At 48.9% G+C, this 18,978-nt stretch overlaps 1 protein-coding gene across 13 annotated transcripts in view; it reads right to left on the reverse strand.

The window, feature by feature from the left end:
* Positions 1 to 5,353: 5,353 nt before the first annotated feature.
* The window catches only part of TNC (tenascin C), a 90,633-nt gene continuing 77,008 nt past the window's right edge, over positions 5,354 to 18,978 (reverse strand). For 12 of the 13 annotated variants that reach the window (XM_036329808.1, XM_036329811.1, XM_036329812.1 and 9 more), the window contains 7 exons: positions 18,194 to 18,324; positions 13,907 to 14,039; positions 12,165 to 12,316; positions 11,042 to 11,138; positions 10,030 to 10,191; positions 7,438 to 7,601; positions 5,354 to 6,067 (listed from right to left, as the gene is read on the reverse strand). In XM_036329808.1, the coding sequence (XP_036185701.1) occupies positions 5,957 to 6,067; positions 7,438 to 7,601; positions 10,030 to 10,191; positions 11,042 to 11,138; positions 12,165 to 12,316; positions 13,907 to 14,039; positions 18,194 to 18,324 (950 nt within the window). In that variant the 3' untranslated portion in view covers positions 5,354 to 5,956. Of the gene's footprint in view, positions 6,068 to 7,437; positions 7,602 to 10,029; positions 10,192 to 11,041; positions 11,139 to 12,164; positions 12,317 to 13,906; positions 14,040 to 18,193; positions 18,325 to 18,978 lie in introns of those variants that run through there. The other variant, XM_036329815.1, reaches the window with a different exon arrangement.

An 18,978-nucleotide genomic window follows, 5' to 3' on the forward strand; every position in this document is an offset into this window, starting at 1 on the left:
CCCTAGGAGAGGCTGCTGCCCGGGGCTCTCCATACAGCACTTCCTTTGCTGTTTCTCTGAATCGCACTGTTAGGTTCTGACCTCTTGAGGTAACGATGTGGGTGAGCAGGAACTGAATTTGAATCCACACTGATTGCCTGGCAGCTTTGGGAAAATGGTGTCCTCTCTGAGCTCATTTCTTTTTTTAAATATATTTTATTGATTTTTTTTACAGAGAGGAAGGGAGAGGGATAGAGAGTTAGAAACATCGATGAGAGAGAAACATAGATCGGCTGCCTCCTGCACACCCCCTACTGGGGATGTTGCCTGCAACCAAGGTACATGCCCTTGACCGGAATCGAACCTGGGACCTTTCAGTCCTTAGGCCGATGCTCTATCCACTGAGCCAAACCGGTTAGGGCTCTGAGCTCATTTGTGCTTAAAATGATGATCTGGGGACAGAGTTGACACTCGATGCATTAAGTAGAAAATGAGGCGAGGCTAACAAGGTCTCCGTGCCTCTCCTCCCAGGTCTGGGCAGCCAGGTAGCATGCAGTGACTGAGAAACGACGGCATAGGCTCTCCTCTGGGGGCTGGAGATACGGCGGAGTGGACACTCATATGGCTCCTGCTGTTCCAGGGGTTGGTTTCTAGAAAACATGCACCTACATAAGTAAACCAGCGGCCTGTCTGGTGGAAATATGTGCTATGGAGAACAAAGAGAGGAGTACTGGGTACAGGGCTGTGTGTGCATGTGTGTGCACACACATGTGTTTTTGCATGTGTGCGTGTGCATGTGCATGCTTCTGTGGGTGGCGAGGGAAAGTCTCGCTGAGAGGTGACATTGGGAAGATGCCTGAAGGAAGTGAGAGTGAGCCACGCGTGTGTTGGGGAAAGGGCGTTCCAGGTGAAGTCTGAAGCGGGGGCATGTTTGTGGGTTTGAAGGACAGCAGGAAGGCCGGCGTGCCGAGAGCATCCTGGGAGTGGAGTTGAGGTCATGGAAGTATGAGAGGGATCACGCAGGTCCTCAAAAGCCACTGTAGCTCTGTGGGGTTGGGCTAAGCCAGGAGGCAAGCTTTGGGGGCTGTGATCAGCGGGATGAAATGATTGACATTTTAACACATTGCGTACCACATAGAAATCTCTAAGACATACGCCAGGGACCGCACGTTTTTGGGCAAACTGCACGTTATTTAAATCATCATAATGCACTTTAGGTGTTGTTTTTCAATAATTATAACATTTTTATTTACAAAAACAAACAATTAAACAATTAAAGTTCCTAGTACTTTTTAAATGTATGATACTGCGTAAAACATTTTCCTCTATGAAGAGGGACCACACAAAATTTACTTAAGTATCTAGATTCGCTCCTTTTTCCATGGGCGTGAAAAACGAGAACACTCATGAGCGGTCCTTATCAGATGGCACGCGAAACACCGCGAAACACGAGAACACTCCTGAGCGGTACGAAATGTGTTAAGAGGATCCCCCTACAACTCTCTGGGGGCAGAGACGTGCTCTAGGAGGCAAGTGTTGGGGGCACAGGGCCCTGACTTTGTTTTCAATGCTGCCCAAGCTGCTCGGGATAATCTGGAGGTATCGCCATCTCACCCAGGTGTTAGGTGTGAAGAGAAAGTAAACATCAGGGCAACAGGAACTGGCCCCATTGCTAGGTGTGCCTCGCTCTGCGCTGGAAAGTTGAGCTGTAGGAACTGAGGGGCCCAGGACTAGCCAAAGGAACAAGCATGGGACAGCAGGAAAGGGAGAGCTTGGCCTTCACAAGCAGCAGTGAGGGAGGAGAAAGCAAACGTAAGTTAGTGGTGGGGCGTTAATACAACGGAGCCCTTAACCATGCCCGAGAAGGCTGGTCAGTAGTCCTGGCCAGGAGGTCCTTGCAGAATCTGAGTGGGATTGGACACGTGGTCAGAAACTCTGTCCCTGCCCCCCACCTCAATGCAGATTTGCAGGTGGTGACAAACCAAGGGTGTGTGGTTGTCTACAGGAGGCTTTATGCAGCGCCTGCCACGCCCAGGGCAGAACTCGAGCCCCTTATGGAGAGAGGGATTAGAGTGGAGGTGAAGTGTTTTCTCGAAAGGGTCTGTGAGTCTGGGAGCCCAGTTGGCATCTGTCCACATCACCAGGTTCACAAGGAGCTCCTACCCCCCTAAAGCCGGGGGAGACTGCCATCTGCTGGAAGACTTAAGTATTGCACCCAGACGCAACTTCAGAGACAAACTTGTATTGATTGGCATTTCCTCCCTGCCAGGCACTGTCAGTTTCTCTTTTAAATCAACACAAATTCTCTTCAGGGTCGGAGGTCCCCTTCATTCTCATCTTTAGGGGTACTCTGGAAAATTAAGCAAGTGGACCAAGATTGTTTGGTCGTCGGAAAACCTGGGGTTCAAGCTCAGCTCCAACTGCAAGGATTGCTTTGCAGAAGTTGCTGTGATCACACCTGCTTTGCAAACTGTAAAGCATGATGTGGGAACTGGCAAGTGGCAGGTGTTCTGGGTGCACCGAGTGAGATGGCGCTCCTCACGGCTCTGTGGCTGAAGGGCTCAGAAGTCCTGGGCTTTAGTCCCAGCTTTGGCACCTCAAGTCCCGTGAACTTCACTGCTCTGAACACATTTAACCTGTAACTGCAAATATACTGGGCTAATGTGGCAGCTGCTGATTGCACTGTGTGTGTGTGTGTGTGTTTCCTATAGTATACTGAGATCTACTTTCCAGTCTTGGGATTGGAGCAGTGATCAAGGAGAGGCCCGATTTCTGCTTCCTTTCTGAGCTTTCAATTCATTTGGGGGGCTCACTGGGATGGAAAGAGGAGGTGGAGGAAGAGGAGGAGAGGGAGCCCTCTGCTGGCCACTGATATAGCACACCTGCTCACATCCTGGCCAGTGCACATGGAGGCTCCCAGCACCCACTGGGCCAAGGGACACAGGTTGGGGGAGTTGCCCTTCTGAAGAGCAACACTGATTATGTCAGTCCTGCCTTAAATACCTTCCACAATCCTCAGCTGCGTTCAGAGAACACAGGCCTATAAGGCCAGGCTTTGTACTACCTTCAACCTTTGCAGTGTTAACATAAGAAACATTCAAACCTGTAAATAATTTTTGTGAGTTTATTTGAACCAAACTGTTGACAATTGCTGGGAAGCAGAATGTCAACATTCTCGGGAGAGTGGCATTACTTATATTTTATTTAAATTACAATCAAAGGAGGAGACATAAGTGGGTTACATGAAATCCATTGGTGATAGATTAGGGAAGTGGAAGATAGCAAAGCTGGGAAACTCCTGGGATTGGTTAAAAAGTAAAATGATAGACATTTGCTTCTTTTACATAGGTGGGCACAGGATACATAGGTGTTAACAGTCAACAATTAACATGATAAAATAACAATGAGGGAATTTGTGGTCTCTACCCTGGTGCATTGATTGTGCCCTGAGGGATCTGGATAAAGGGAAGTCACATGTTACCCTGACATTCCGAAGGTACCTTATAATAAATGCAGAAGACAATAGGCTCATTAAGATCAAAGTTGATCTTTGTCAGGGAAGATATCGGCCTAGGACATGACTATGCATCATAAACTGCTTTTTTATGTAAAAAGTTTTCATTTCAGACCATCCTTTGTGGTTACTCTAGGTCTCTTGAGTTTGCAAGGCCGCCATGCAGGCCTTCCCTGAGCTAGTCAGGTTAGCAGGTGGCCCCTTTTAGTTCACAGCTGCCAGCCACAGCCTGGTCTTAGTCTTACTATTGTTTTCATTTTAACCACGGAGCCTCCTCTGAGTCCCCCTCCCCTCTCACCCACTTTCGGAGGAGCCCTGCCCTACCTAGTGCTCCAGGGCCCTGCAGCCCCCCATTCCCGCAGTTAGTGGGGCCTTGACTCTGGCTCCCACATCTCTAATTAGGCTCGCCCTATCGAAATGGCACCACGTCTAGGGAAGATGCCCTGTCGGAATTGAGGGCAGGTCAGGAACAGGGTGTGGATATGGAGAAGCTCTCTGGAACCCCAAGTCCTATGGCTGTTACCTTCTAAGCCTCGCAGAATCATGAGCACCAGCTTAGCCCCATCTATCTTTTTTGGGAGGGGATGGGGCTGGTGCTGGAGCTCAGAGACCTCCGGGCAGCAGCCTGCAGAGGGTTAAGGCTTGCACTAAGGCTTGGCGGTTGCAGGGCACCATTTGTTTGGGTGTATGGAGCAAAGCAGGTGTTACTATGGCTGAATAGCAGGCAACAAGTCTGTGATCTGAGCAGCAAATTGTGTCTGTGACATGACAGCGCTCATTGAAGCGCGATAAACTGTGCGGCAAAGCGCCTGGCCAGAGCCTCCATGCTCTGGTCCTCTCTGAGCCATCACATTCCATTTGAATGAGGCCTATCAGCCCCAACGTTTTCATTAAATAAGTCAATTTGCTGGAAGTGCCTCAGGGAATGAACTGGGGATTGCTTTCCCCATCCTGATTCTGAAAGAGAAATGTGTCAAGTGTGGTTCTGACTCATTGTCACTGGGTGTGAACAGATCTGCCTGGTGTGCTGGGCAGTGAGCTCCCCTATTACCAGATGTCTTCAGGCTGAGGCTGGGGGGTGGGGGACACTGGGCTCTCTCTTCCTTTCGGGGGGGCTTTGAGTAGGGGAGAAGGAGGAGATATTCCTAACAGGTATTCTTTGCAGTTCTAAGATTCGGGATTGTGGACCCTGATGAAGGATCCCATGGACCATCCTCATTCTGCAACCTGTCCTCATGGCACACCTTTCCCCAGGGAAGGGGGCAGTTTCATCAGGGGTGGGGGTGGGGGAGCAGGGACATTGGGCCCAGAGTTTAAATCCTGGTTCTATTATTAACTGGGTAAGTAGCCACACACAAGTCATCGCTCTTGTAGGAACCCCATCCCGTCCTATGTAAAGTAATAGTAGGATAACTACTGCCCATTAGCACTTCCGTGTGCCGGGCACGTGCTGAGGGCCTCCTGTGGGTGATATCATTCATTCTCAGGGAAATGCTTTGATGTGAAGACGTGTGTGAGCACCCCCACTCAGACAGTGCTGCCTCTGGGAATGATAACAATTCTCGCCTCATCTATGTCATAACATTGTTAGGCGATCACATAGGAAAATGGGTGTACAAAACAGCTTTTAAACCATAAACAACTAGTCTTGGAAATATTGAGCAAGAAGCTCAATCTAACGTGTAAGCTTTTCCGACCTTGTTCAACTTTGTCCAGAAAAGTGTTTCCCTCCCTTCTGGCCCTTCTTTTCCACGTGACCAGCACCCTCCTCACCTTCCTGTTCCAGCACCCTCTGGTGTTCAAATACTTTGGCTTTGATGGGATTCAAGCTCAACAATGGAAGGTGAAACAACAGCCCAATTTAAAAGTACTTGTGCTTTTATTAAAAAAAAATACAATCAGGTACTGTCCACATGTGTTTCGGGAAGGAAAGTCTCTTTAAAAATCCTTAGTTTTCATCATCATTCTTATTATTATATTAATAATATTAATTATATCCTTAACATTGAAACAGGGTTGCTTTTCTGGGTTCTGTTGTATGAAATGTAAAAAATGGGGATGGCTCCCAGTAACACACACTGAATCACTGGGAACAAAAATAACATTAATTATGCAGCTTTGTGTAAAAGACAGCCGGTTCTAAAACTACCACTGTACAGCAAATACCCCCACCCCCTGCCCACAGCCACCCGTGAGAAGAAAGACCATTGGCTGCTGTCCCTGGAAGGCTTTTGCAGATTCGAACAACACAACAGAAACCTGTTGGAGAGGTTGTCTTTGGTGCGAAGGAAGGAATTGCAGAGGGGGAGGCCCGTGCTCCTGCCTTTGGCCCGAGGCGCCATGGTCCACGTGAACTGCCAGATGCCCAGGTGTGGCTTGATGGTTGGACGGGTTGCACTGTGCTTTGGTAAAATTCTCTTCTTCCTCTGGGCCCTACACCTCTCAGCCAGGTGTCCCTGCAGTTCACGCCCGCTTGCGCCTGCCTTCGAGGTTTCGGAAGTTGCTGGGTCTCACCTTCATCTCAGCAAACTGGATGGAATGTTCATGGCCCTTCCAGTGGAACCAGTTAACACCCTGTAGAACAAGAGAAGAGCTCCCAGTAGGCACTGACCATTGCTCTCTAGCTCAGTGATGGCGAACCTTTTGAGCTCGGTGTGCCAGCATTTTGAAAAATCCTAACTTAACTCTGGTGCCGTGTCACATATAGAAATTTTTTGATATTTGCAACCATAGTAAAACAAAGACTTATTTTTGATACTTATTTTATATATTTAAATGCCATTTAACAAAGAAAAATCAACTAAAGAAATGAGTTTGCGTGTCACCTCTGACACGCGTGTCATAGGTTCACCATCACTGCTCTAGCTGACGGGGTGAGTTCTGTTCCAGCGTGACTGCCGGGCAGTTCAGCTGTCTCTGTCTATTGACCTTTGCGGTGAAAAGTGCCGGAGGGGCTGGCGGAATCCGACTCAGCTGTGTTACTCTAGTCACAAGCCACCTGAGGTTGGCTCTGCCATCTGGGAACTAAGTGGTGGCCGATGGCACTTGCCATCACGAGGAAAAGTGCGAAAGAATTCAGGCCAGGACTCGAGGTGACAGAATTGAGTAGCTCCGTGCGGGGGCGTCTCTAATCCACAGGATTCCTACCAAGGATCTGACTGGGAGTTCGAATGGAATGGGAGAATGTGAAGGAGCTAGCACAGCGGCTGGAGCAGAGCCAGAGCTAGGGCCCACCCCGCTCTCCTTACGGCCTTTTATATCATCTTCTCCTCCTTCCACAGCTGGGAGGAAGGATGGAAAAAGAAGTTTCCTTTGGCACACAGCTGTCTTAATTTTCTGGAAGACCTTGTATTGCACTGAAGTTAGGAGACAAGGTAGTGAATAACGCTCAGAGCGGAAGTGTAACTGAGGCAACGTAGTAAGACGCAGAAACACCTGTGCTCACCCCGCTTCACCTCAGGGCCTCCCCTTTGTCTGCTCTCCTTGTGGGGTCAGATGAAGATTTTGTCCGAGGAAAGCTCTCTGTGTTGGAATCCACCTGACCAGTGGTTTCCCTCGTGTGCTATTTCTTTTTTTTTTTTTTTTTTTTAATATATTTTATTGATTTTTTACAGAGAGGAAGGGAGAGGGATAGAAAGTAGAAACATCAATGAGAGAGAAACATCGATCAGCTGCCTCCTGCACACCTCCCACTGGGGATGTGCCCGCAACCCAGGTACATGCCCTTGACCAGAATCGAACCTGGGACCTTTCAGTCTGCAGGCTGATGCTCCATCCACTGAGCCAAACCGGCTAGCGCTATTTCTATGACTCACCTGACCTGCATGCCACTGAAGTTCCCCCTGCTGTGCTGGGAAAAACATGTCATCTACTGAGGTTGCTGACCCTAGTCTCACCCCCAACCGGCTTCCAAGCTTGGTCCTGGGCCCTCTCAGTCTGCTCACCTGACTGTGGTTATTGTCCCCATATCTGCCCATCAGGTTGACACGGTGACAGTTCTTGTACCAGAAGGCCCCCTTGTAGGACAGAGCACAGTTGGTGATGGCTGAGTCTGTGTCTTTGTCGAAGGTGGAGAAGGACCTGCCATTGTGGTAGGCCATCGAGTCACCTGGGAGAGAGAGAGAGAAAATGCACCTGAGAGATCCCAGCTGGAGTCTCCTCTGGGATGTGAAGGACACAACTGGAGGTGACAAGGGAATGGGCCTGGGTGGGCCGGCCTTGAACACTAGGCCAGATTTAGGATCACACATGGGACTAGATGGGATATGAGTGTCATCCACGGATGCATTTCTGACAGAAGCAGCATGTGGTAGAAAGAGGGCTGCGGGTGACTTTGTGGTCCAGCTTCAAGTCTCATCTCTTTCACTCCCTAGCCGTGACCTTGCACAGGTCAAGCTGCTTGTTGCACCTCAGTTTTCTATGCTATAAAATGGGACTAGCACATTGATTCTATCCATCTCAGAGTGCTGCTGGGATCATATATAAGGTGTTTGCTAAAAAGAGTTGAGCAAATAGTTATGATTGGTGCTATTTTTATGATGTTTTGCATTCCCTTTCCATAAAGGCACTCACTGAGAAATGTGAGAAATCTGCATTTAAGAATGCTTTCCCCTAAATACAAATCTTTAGAACCATACTTGGAAGCAAACCCTTCAGCTATCAGATTTCTAAGTGTTTATGGGACCAGCGTTCCCTGACTCTTGGACAAAAAGCCCACTCATGGAGTGCTTTTGGGGCATCTAGTTTATAAATGAACACATGGAGTTTTGGGAAGATTTCAGTGCCGTTCTTTCTGTGCACCCTCACGTCCCACCGGGCCAGTGCAGTGCATCAAAGCATCAGGATGCCCTGGCACCTACCCTGGCCTTTAGGAGCAGGTTGTCAGAGGCAGCAGGTGCCCGTCTAAGCTGCTGAGAGCATGAGCATGGCAGGTGGACACTGATAAACGAGGTGTCTCCTGTCAGGGATGCATCCCAGCTCATCTCTGCTGGAATGACAGAGAGGGGCGGAGGCTCACTCACTCCCGCTGCTCAGTCAGCTTGTCTTTGTTTGCCATGTAACTGTATCCCTCTTGCCTGAAGCCATCTCCACCAAAGGTATTTATGGCCAGGTAATAAAATGTCAGGCTTTTTTGAGGGGCCTCTCTCTTTTCTAAAGAGCTTTGTCTCTTCTTCCACTGAGCCTGGCTTTCAGCAAACTTTTATCTGGAGTTTTTTTTTAAAAAAATCATAGATGTTTTCTTTCAGGGCTCAGAGAGGCTGTAAATATAACACAGCATCTCTTCTGTTTTCATGCACATCACCGAGAGCCACCCAAAGTGGGCAGGGTGGCACGGGCTGGGCACACTCTCAGACCTGATCCCTCTTGTTCCCAAGAGCACCTTCTGCAGTCCGGCTTATACCTGGGCCTGCTCTCTACAAGCTGTGTCACTTGGGCAAATCGCCGAACTTTTCTGAGCCTCGTTTTCCTCCTCTGTGCCTTCCTGGCATGGCTTCTGTGAGAACTGAGTGAGGGTAATGTGTGGGAATATCTGCACCAAAGGATGAGACCCAGGAGCCCTGAATGCATGCTGTGTCCTTGTTTATTTCTCCTCTAATGTGGCACCAGACACCACCCAGAGAAGTCAAGAAATTTGCACTAGGTTGGGGACCAAAGAACAAAACAGTCTGCGGAAGTCTTCTGCCCTGGGGTGTTCAGGCTGAGGCTGGTTGGCCATGTGGCAGGGTTGTCTTCCAAGAGACTCCAGCAATTGGTGATGGACTGAATTGTTTGCTACTCAGAGTGCAACACCACCCACTGCGGCATCACCAGGGAGCTTGTAAGAAACACTGAACCTCGGTGGCTGTGTCAGCACCTGGCATCCCTTGAGGGCTCATCCTATATAATAAAAGGTTAATATGCAAATCAAACAGATCGACTGGTCTCTGTGATGTGCACTGACCACCAGGGGGCAGACCTCAACACAGGAGCTTCCCCCGGGTGGTCAGTGCACTCCCACAGGGGGAGTGCCACTCAGCCAGAAGCTGGGCTCACGGCTGGTGAGCATAGTGGCGGTGGCAGGAGCCTCTCCTACCTCCCTGGCAGTCAGACATCCCCCAAGGGGTCCCAGACTGCCAGAGGGCACAGGCTGGGCTGAGGCCCCCCCCCCCCCCCACAATTGCATGAATTTCTTGCACCGGGCCTCTAGTATGTATATAATAGATTGAGAAGCACTGGGTTACACAAGAGTGAAGGCCCCTGAGAGACTTTTTCTGTCAGTCTGTGCTAAAATCTAAACATTTCTAAGTGATGGCAGCTCCAGATAGACCCTGAATGTCCTGCTTCCCAACCTTCTCTGTTTCGGTGACCAAAATACCTTCCCAGCTCGGTCCAATAGTAGCTCTTCTGGATTAGCACCCAGTAGGGATTCAAATACTCAATAAATGAATGACCCAATAAATGGATGGATGAATGAAGGGAGGGATGATGCAGGGAGGAATCAGCTGAGAACACAGGAAGGTCCTGTGGTTCCTTGTGCTCTGAGTGGCCGTCCGTACCTGCTGTCCCGCTGTACCCCTCCACCTTCAGCTTGTAGCGAGTCTTGGCGTCTCCCACGCTGAACTTGTCATAGACGGCATAGGCTGTCTTCCCATGGTCCCGCAGGTCCACCCGCAACTCGTACTGCCCTTGAGACGTGATTTTGTTCAGGTTGTCCAGCCCTGTGGACGACAGGCAAGGGATGATACAGAAGCACCAGCGAAAGAGGCTATTGTTTCTACTCCACCTGCATCAGGGCAGCGGCTGATGTGTGTTAAGGAGGGTCGAGTCTTAGACCCGGGCTTGCAGCTTGGTCTTCTCCTTGCTGGGGCAACACCAGGCAAAACAGATGATGTTTCTAAGCCTCAGGCTAACTCGGGTTGAGAGCTTTGCCCTGCCAACCCCTAGTGTTGTGAAGATCAGAGGAGGTGAGGTGGAGAAAGCCCCTGGTAAACTCTAAAGCTCCATACAAGTGAAAGGGAGGGGATGATAGCTGGATAGACATTCCCTGCCAGACAGTCCCTTTGCAGGCAGGTTATGGGAAGGTGTGAGCATGTGGATGGATGGAGGAGGGCATTGTAGTGCTGCCTCAGGACATTTCACATTGCATCTCAGATGCTCACAGTATTGGCTAGATTCTCCTCCAAGACTCTGGTTTCCTATGTGCAAGACAGGAACTTTGTACCTTGCAGGGGTGCTCAGAGGTTATGGCTATAAGACCCCATCTCACCACCAGGAGCCCAGAGCAGAAGCAGCTAACGGTTCAGGAGGACAATTCTTAAGTGGCCAGTGAATGACTAAAGGCGAGGCTCATTCTTAAGGCCTGATTGTTGGCTCTCCCTTGACCAGAGTTTTATTTTTAATGACCCAGAGAATTTAAAATATTTTCCACTGAGAAGTTGAAATTCAGTGTGTATTATCAGAGCTGTTTCCCCCTCATCCATTTCTCTCCCAGAGGTCGCTGTGGGTTGGGACAAGTGACGAGGGGGCAGAAATGGACGTTTGGGACATAAGCACGCAGAGCGGCCTCACCGAGCCAGAACTCTTCTCTGCGGTCCCCAAACCCAGCGGCATAGGCTTTCCAGTTGCGATAGAAGTCCTCGCGTCCGTTTTTGCGCCTCAGGAACACCTGTGAACACAACCAGTGAGGCCGGGTGCACTCAAGCTACTGGAGGAAAGAGAAGGCACCTTTCTGAGAGGAAGAACATCGGGCCGTGGGGAAGCACCTGTCCCAGCTCTGTCCTCACTAATTTGCCAGGTAACTTGGGCAGCTCACCTCCCTTCTCTGAGCCTCGGTGTTTTCACCTCAAGCGTAGGGACTAAAAATACCACCCACTGCCCCAGGAGGATGCTATGTCAGTGTAGGGTCACTTGTAACTAATGCACACCAGGGGCGGATGCTGATGGCGGGAGACCAGGGGACCAGGGCCTGGGGGTACTCACTGTACCACATGCTCAATTTTTTAAAAAAATAGTGTTGCATTTTATCATTTATTATTATTTTTTATTCCCCATCCTAAGATATTTTTTTCCCATTGATTTTTAGAAAGAGTGGAAGAGAGAGGGACAGAGAGAAACACATCGATTGGTTGCCTTCTGCTCATGCCCTCACTAGGGCCAGGGCCAGGGAGGAGCCTGCAACCAAGGTACATGCCCTTGACTGGAATTGAACCCGGGACTCTTCCATCCACAGGCTGATGCTCTATCCACTGAGCCAAACCGGCTAGGGCCATATGCTCAGTTTTGTTGTAAACGTAAAACTGCTCTAAAAAAATAGTGTGTCAATTTAAAAAATACTACCCAGCTCTTATGGTAATGCAATTGACATAATTAATATAAAATTCTTAGCACAATGCCTGGTAGAGAGCAAATGGTAATTAATATACACAGTGGGTTTATGACCACTGTCATTTTTGTGCATCACAGAGCTAAGGATCAGAACACATAAATTACAAGAAAAATATTTTCTTCTTTTTGTCCCCATTCTTTTGTTTAAGAGATAGTCTGTGAGTGTCTGCTTGTGGCAGGCACTATCTTACAAACCTCATGCACCTTGGGGTCAGAGTGCAGGGGCAGGGCCTCCAGCCCTCCTGCCCCCCCCACCCCCCCATGCCCTCTGCCCCAGCCCCCGTGCTGGGGTTTCGGTGATACTCACGATCCATCCACCCCCATCAGAGGTCATGTCACAGAAGACTTCCAGAGCCTGGGCCTTATCGCCGTTCAGGTAAATAGTGTAGAGGCCAGAGGTTGTGTCTCCGTTCAGCATTGCCTGGGAGCAGTCCCTGGGGAATGGGTACAGGAGTCCAACTGGGGGGTAGAAGAAAGAGTGGCGTCAGAGCAGGGAGACGGGTGGGAGCTCGCGGATCTCAGCTCTACTCTTTGGGGCTGGATGACTGACCCTCTCTGAGGCTCTGTTCCCTCAGATGCAAGAGGGGACAAAACCTATCGGCGTGGGTGCAGTGTGGCTTAGAGGTTGTGGATCTAAGGGACACGTCCATCTCAGTCCCTTAGATTGATGGAAGCTGTCAATGATGTCAGTGGGAGGAGGGCTGAGCCACTGTGATGGCCGTGTGCGAGGCTGGCCTCAATCTACCTGGAGTGGCCAGACTGTCTAGGTCCCCAGCACCCAGTGGGTGGCTCACTGTGGATCAGGGCACTCTGTTAGGCCGGATGCATCTCAGTGTCACCAGATAATTCAGGAGTTCAGTCCTGAATTCCTCACTTTCTTGCCTTAGTACGCTGGAGATGGCATTTATTGCTCTCAGCCTAGGGATCTTAGACAGGTGGGGTCGGGGAGAACAAGAATGCTTGGGGAATTTCCAAGTGCAGTAATGTGATGCAAAAACTTAAAACCATGATTGATACAGACAATCTTGGGCCTGTGCTTAGCAGGTGGCAAGGAGAACTGATGGCCACAGCTGTCCTTTTTCTGATCTGACTCCTCACTGTACTTGACCTTCACCTGAAGTTGTGTCATTAGCTGTTGTCTATTTCACAACCCTCATCTGAAGTCATATTTAGGGCACACTCATATTTTTGTGTTCCCAACACCTGGTGTAAGTTCTGGCACAGAGGTGCGTTTGCCTGTGACCCTCCCTCAGCAGGTGTGTGCAGAGTGACCAGAGTGAAGAGTGCGGGCAGGAGGCATCTCTGGGGTCCGCTCCATGCAACCCAGGTTCAGGGCTCCCCAAAGGCAGACTCCTCCCTTCCCAGGAACGGCTGCTTCCTCTTATTCACCAATGGAACACCTTGCATGCCTAACATCAGAAGGTACGCAGTGGCAGGGTGCAGGGTGCAGGGGCGGTTCCCTGGTCCTGGAACACTGAGCCCAAAGCTGACTCTGAGTCATGGTGTAGCCTTGAGAAATCAAGGGAGCCTCTGTTTCTCCACCAAAAAACTGGGGATGGCATTCCTGGCCCACCACGCCAGTTTGGTGGGAGGCTGTGCATGAGTGAATATGGACAGGCTTTGCAAATGTTGAAGAAAAAGCTGAAGAAAAAGAGGGGCCCTAAGTGTATAATGAGCCCTGAGAATGGACCACACAATGGGTTAGGAGTTCAAATACAATACAAGGACTCTCACAGAGTTCATGTGAAAAAGGGGTGGTTATCAAGCCCATTGTATAGGTGAAAAAATTGAGGCTCGTAGAATGGCAGTGATTTCCCAAGTCACACAGAGCAAATGGTGGAGATGAGGACTGAATCCAGTAGTTCTCGCTACTGACCCTCCTTCCCTTTCACCATGAGCCCTGTCATCTCTTGCACCCACATTCCTCGGGCTTTCAGGGAGTGGCAGGGAACTGATCCTTGTCAGAGGTTTGATGGGTGAATTTAATGTAGCAGTCAGAGGAGAGGAGGGCTGGTTCAGTCTCACAGGTTTGATCCCTGCGGCCCTTACTTGTGGTGAAGATGGTTTCGACCAGCTTGCTCCTCAGGGGCCCGTTCAGTGCTTGGATCTTTGCTGTGTAGTGAGTGGATGGGCTCAGCTCTGCCAGGCTGTAGGAGGTGGTATCTGGACCCACAATAACTTCCTAAGGACAGAAGAAAGAACATAATAGCGTTTGACCACATAAATCCTTAGGACACAGATGATGTATTCATTCATTCATCCGTCCGTTTATTTCTTTAATCAATAAGAAGCCACTGAGTCTCACTCTGTGCCAGGTTCCATGCTCCCTTCTAAGATGTCAGAGATGGAGAGAATGCAGCACGAGCAAAGGTTCTGGGGCCAGAAGAGGCAGAACTAATTAAAATAATATGAAAAAGCAATGACCTACCTCAACCATACTTGGTATTTGGTGGGGGAGTGATGACAGGAGAGATGGGCAGAGGGCTTAAAAGCCATGCTATTGGACTTTAAAGTTAATCAGGATTAGAAGTGGAGATTCCTCAAAGGGTTTTGAACAAGTGAATGACACAAACTCAATTTAATCTGGTGGCCACATGAGCTACACAAAGGAGAAAAGGTTTCAATTTTGAGGCAGTTATATCAGTGGTCCCTAAATATGGCTCTTTTTTTTCACAGCCCTCTGGGAATTTTTTAAATAACGCAACACCTGGGCTCCACCCCATACTGCCTGGATCATACGGGCTAGAAGTGGGCCTGGCCAGGTGCATATTCAAGAAACTCCCCAGCTGACCTCTTAAGTCAGGAGATGGTTACGGGGCTCAGCAGGCATGGTCTGATGACGCCTGGCGCTGACCCACAGGCCCCTTTTCTAGAACAGAGATGTCCAGGGGAGGCAGCGTGTGCTGTTGTGGCAAGGCCTGCGCTGACTGCCCTGTGGCTTGTGCCTGGTGGCTGCGCTGCTGTCCAGAGGAAGGGATCAGCTTTAGTTTGCAGGAAATGCTCTTTCTTTTCAAATCTTCTTTCCAGCTTCTAATGCCTGTGAAATCACCTTTTAGCTGGTGTCTGGGATTAGAATTCAACCTAAATTCCTAGCTAACCAAACACAGTGATGCTCTCTACAATCTGCAAACACAGCCAACTGGGTTTAGGCAGGAATGAGTCAGTGTGGAGGCCCTTGGAAGGTCCTCTTCCACCCTCACAACTGGGCAGGTGAAGTTATCCTGGTTTTTCCAATGGGGGTGGAGTTTTGCTCTCACTCCAGCATTTATTGGTGGCAGAGGATGGTCTTGCCTTTTGTCTTCCAAGGTCCTGTCCAGGACTCTTTCATCCTATACCAGGATGCTTTAAGTCCTGGCTCCCTCCCTCTTTCCTTCCCTCCCTCCCATTTTATTGATTTAAGAGGGGAATGGAGAGGGAAAGATAGGAGCATCATTTAGCTGCCTCCTGCACGTCCCCTACTGGGGACCAAGTCTGCAACTTGGGCATGTGCCCTGACCCAAAATCAAACAGTGACCTCCTAGAGCAGTGGTTCTCAACCTTCCTAATGCCTCGACCCTTTAATACAGTTCCTCATGTTGTGGTGACCCCCAACCATAAAATTATTTTCATTGCTACTTCATAACTGTAATTTTGCTACTGTTATGAATCATATTGTAAATATCTGATATGCAGGATGTATTTTCATTGTTACAAATTGAACATAATTAAAGCATAGTGATTAATCACAAAAACAATATGTAATTATATGTGTGTTTTCCGATGGTCTTAGGCGACCCCTGTGAAAGGGTCGTTCGACCCCCAAAGGGGTCGCGACCCACAGGTTGAGAACCGTTGTCCTAGAGCAGTGATGGTGAACCTTTTGAGCTCGGCGTGTCAGCATTTTGAAAACCCTAACTTAACTCTGGTGCCGTGTCACATATAGAAATTTTCTGATATTTGCAACCATAGTAAAGCAAAGATTTATATTTTTGATATTTATTTTATATATTTAAATGCCATTTAACAAAGAAAAATCAACCAAAAAAATGAGTTCGTGTGTCATCTCTGACACGCGTGTCATAGGTTTGCCATCACTGTCCTAGAGCATGGGTCAGTGCTCAGCCACTGAGCAACACTGGCCAGGCCTGCTTTTCTTGAGTGAAACGCATAAAGCGGGGATTGGACATACAGGAAAGTCAACCCAGGTAAGTGCTCAAGCTTTGATACCAGTGATCCAGTGACCTTTGTGTGGCCCCTAGGTCTGGCCCTTGGGGAAGGATCAAGTACAAAGCTGGGTTCATTGAATTACTTGGGGATACAATTACCTATCAGCTCTCTAGGCTGCTGTGCAAAATCATCTTCCAGGCAATTAGGATGCACTGAAATGAGGTTCGGACTTCAGGTAAACACCAAGTCCTGGAATGCCTGACCAGGAAGGGACCTGAGAAACCATGGGCCCTTTGCGCTCATTTTATGGATGTGGACACTGCCACCTAGAGAGAGCAGGACATGCCTCTGTTCACACAGGGAGGGAGTGCATTGTTCTACTGACTCTGAGAAGGGCCATGAGAGTAACTAGAAATGCGTGTCTACTTCTGGTTAAGCACGGCAGAGTAGACATGCCAGTTTATCTCTACTTGCTTCTGATGCCCAGTAAAATGATGGTAAATGGATATAAACTATAAATCCTCAAAGTGAGGGGAATAGCTGAGGAGATGGCCACAGGCATGTGATGTCAACAGGATCTTGGTAGACAGAAAGCGTGTGGTGCCATGACATGGAGGGACGGAATGGAGAGAGCTGGGGGTAGAGGCGGGGCAGAGCCTGGCAGAGGCTCTATGATGAATGCCCCAGAGCCCAGCAAGTTCAGGAATGGAATGTATGCAAAAGCAAAGATGCCGCTGAAGGCCAGCGTGGGGCAGGGCTGAATAACAGTTTGTTTAAAACTGTATGAGAAACAGATCTCCAGCTCTGACAGTCTGCACACTGTTCTTCACGTCCAGAAGGAAGGCTGATGTTTAGTCCCTGGAAAGGCTGAGCCAGGCAGAGACTCTGGATTCAAGTCCACCAGGGCCAGTTGCAGAGGAGGCCACGGCATCACCCTAGACCAGTGATGGTGAACCTTTTGAGCTCGGCGTGTCAGCATTTTGAAAAACCCTAACTTAACTCTGGTGCGTTGTGACACATACAGAATTTTTTTTATATTTGCAACCATAGTAAAAAAAAGATTTATATTTTTGATATTTATTTTATATATTTAAATGCCATTTAACAAAGAAAAATCAACCAAAAAAATGAGTTCACGTGTCACTTCTGACACGCATGTCATAGGTTCGCCATCACTGCCCTAGACCCAGGCCTGCACAGTGGGAGCCACGCTTTCTCCAGCGAGGCTTCTGGCAGCCGGGCCTGGAGGAGTTGGAGGATCCTTGGAGTAGCTCAAGAGAAAAGGCTGACAGCACTGATACTAGGGAGACCCCCTAAAGATTGCTGGTCACTTGCCCCATCACTCTACTGTGAGCCCCAACATTGACAAGCCTATAGTGCGACTGGAACTCCCAATCAGCTTCCTTCTTGGCTCCAGCACAAAAGGACAGACAGACATTGCGGGACGTCTCCAACAGGAACAGTGGAGACCTCAACCAAACCAGCAGCAGCGAAACAGAAGGAAGAGCTACGCAGGTTGTGGAACAAAATCACGGTAACATGTATCTTCCTAGATAAAGAGAAGACGATGCAGGGGACACAAACAATACACTAGAAACGGAGGAATGTGCAGAGAATAAGTATAAGATCCTGGGAATATAAAGAACAATGACCGAAATTAAAAACTCAGTAACAAGTTCAGTTTGGAAAATCTCACTTGTGGGAAGGTCTGAAGTTATTTCAAATTACAAAGTAAAAGAAAAAAGTTCGTGGGTAGAGAAAGTAAATAGTATGAATCATTTCTGTAAACAGTATTAACAGCTACTGTCATAAGAACATGGTGATGTGTATTTCAACATAGCATGGAGTGATGCCATCTGGGAGACAATAGATGTATATATGGCCAGAACACAGAAGAAGCCTTTAGCTTTTGCTCAATCAAATAATAAAGGACCAAGAATCCAGCACCTAAAATGTCCTCGTCTTCTGAGCATGGCTCTTGACCTGGGCTGGCTACCGACTCTGGAGCCTGGTAAAAATGAGAGGCTGGAGCCTGTGATTCAGAAGGTCTGGCATCCAGCCCTATTCGTGTTTTTTCAGTTTCCCAGTTGCACTGGGTAGAGAAGCACACCCAGATCATTCTTCCCTACTTTGAGGATAATGTAAACGTTTCAACCAGCCATGGGGATTTATTTATATACTTCAACGTACCTTGACTGTACCGTCCACAGATTCATACACCAATAAGTAACCGGTGACAGGTGCCCGGGGGGCTCGCCAGGTGAGGAGGGCAGTTTCCGACTGGACCTCAGTAGCAGTCAAGTCTCTGGGAGAATCAAGGTCTGGAGAAGAGAAGACAATCCATAGCAAATCAGTCAGCAATGTACGACAGAAATCTCTGGCCGGGCATCAGGAGGCCTGGGGCCACATCCTTCCCCACCATTGTCCTGGATGACCTTGGGTGGAACCTTCCCCATCTGTACATGAGGAGGTTGAGCCATATAATCTCCAAAGACATAGATTCTCTGGGGTTCCTCTCATCCCAGGGGCCATGTTTTCCTGAGCCCAGCATGGCCTTGGTTGGATGGGGAGAGAGAGACAGAGCTGTGAACACACTCACTAATGTCCCTTATTCCTAAACAAGAGGACGGATGGATGCTGATGGTGCTCATCCCTGAGAGGAGGCCTCCTCCAAGGCCCTCCTCCCTACAGTGTGTAAAAGGATCTGCATATAGAAACCCAACGGCCATCTAGGAAAACTTGCCTGGAAAAATCATTCTCTTAGAATATTTCCCTGCCTAGAACATGGATCATTAAATACTGGATTTCCACTGGGGGTCTGGTTTTCCACTTAAAAGCTCTGGTTTTAAAATTGCTTCCCAGTCCCTGGGGAGAGCAGGTCATTTTGGTTCACAAGGACCTGGTGTGCTGCTTCAGGTCCTGGTGGAACTGGCAGTGGTTGATGTGGCTGACGCTGAGCATCCCACTGCCAGGAT

This window comes from Myotis myotis, unplaced genomic scaffold (assembly GCF_014108235.1).
Source record: "Myotis myotis isolate mMyoMyo1 unplaced genomic scaffold, mMyoMyo1.p scaffold_m19_p_12, whole genome shotgun sequence".
NCBI lineage: Eukaryota > Metazoa > Chordata > Mammalia > Chiroptera > Vespertilionidae > Myotis > Myotis myotis.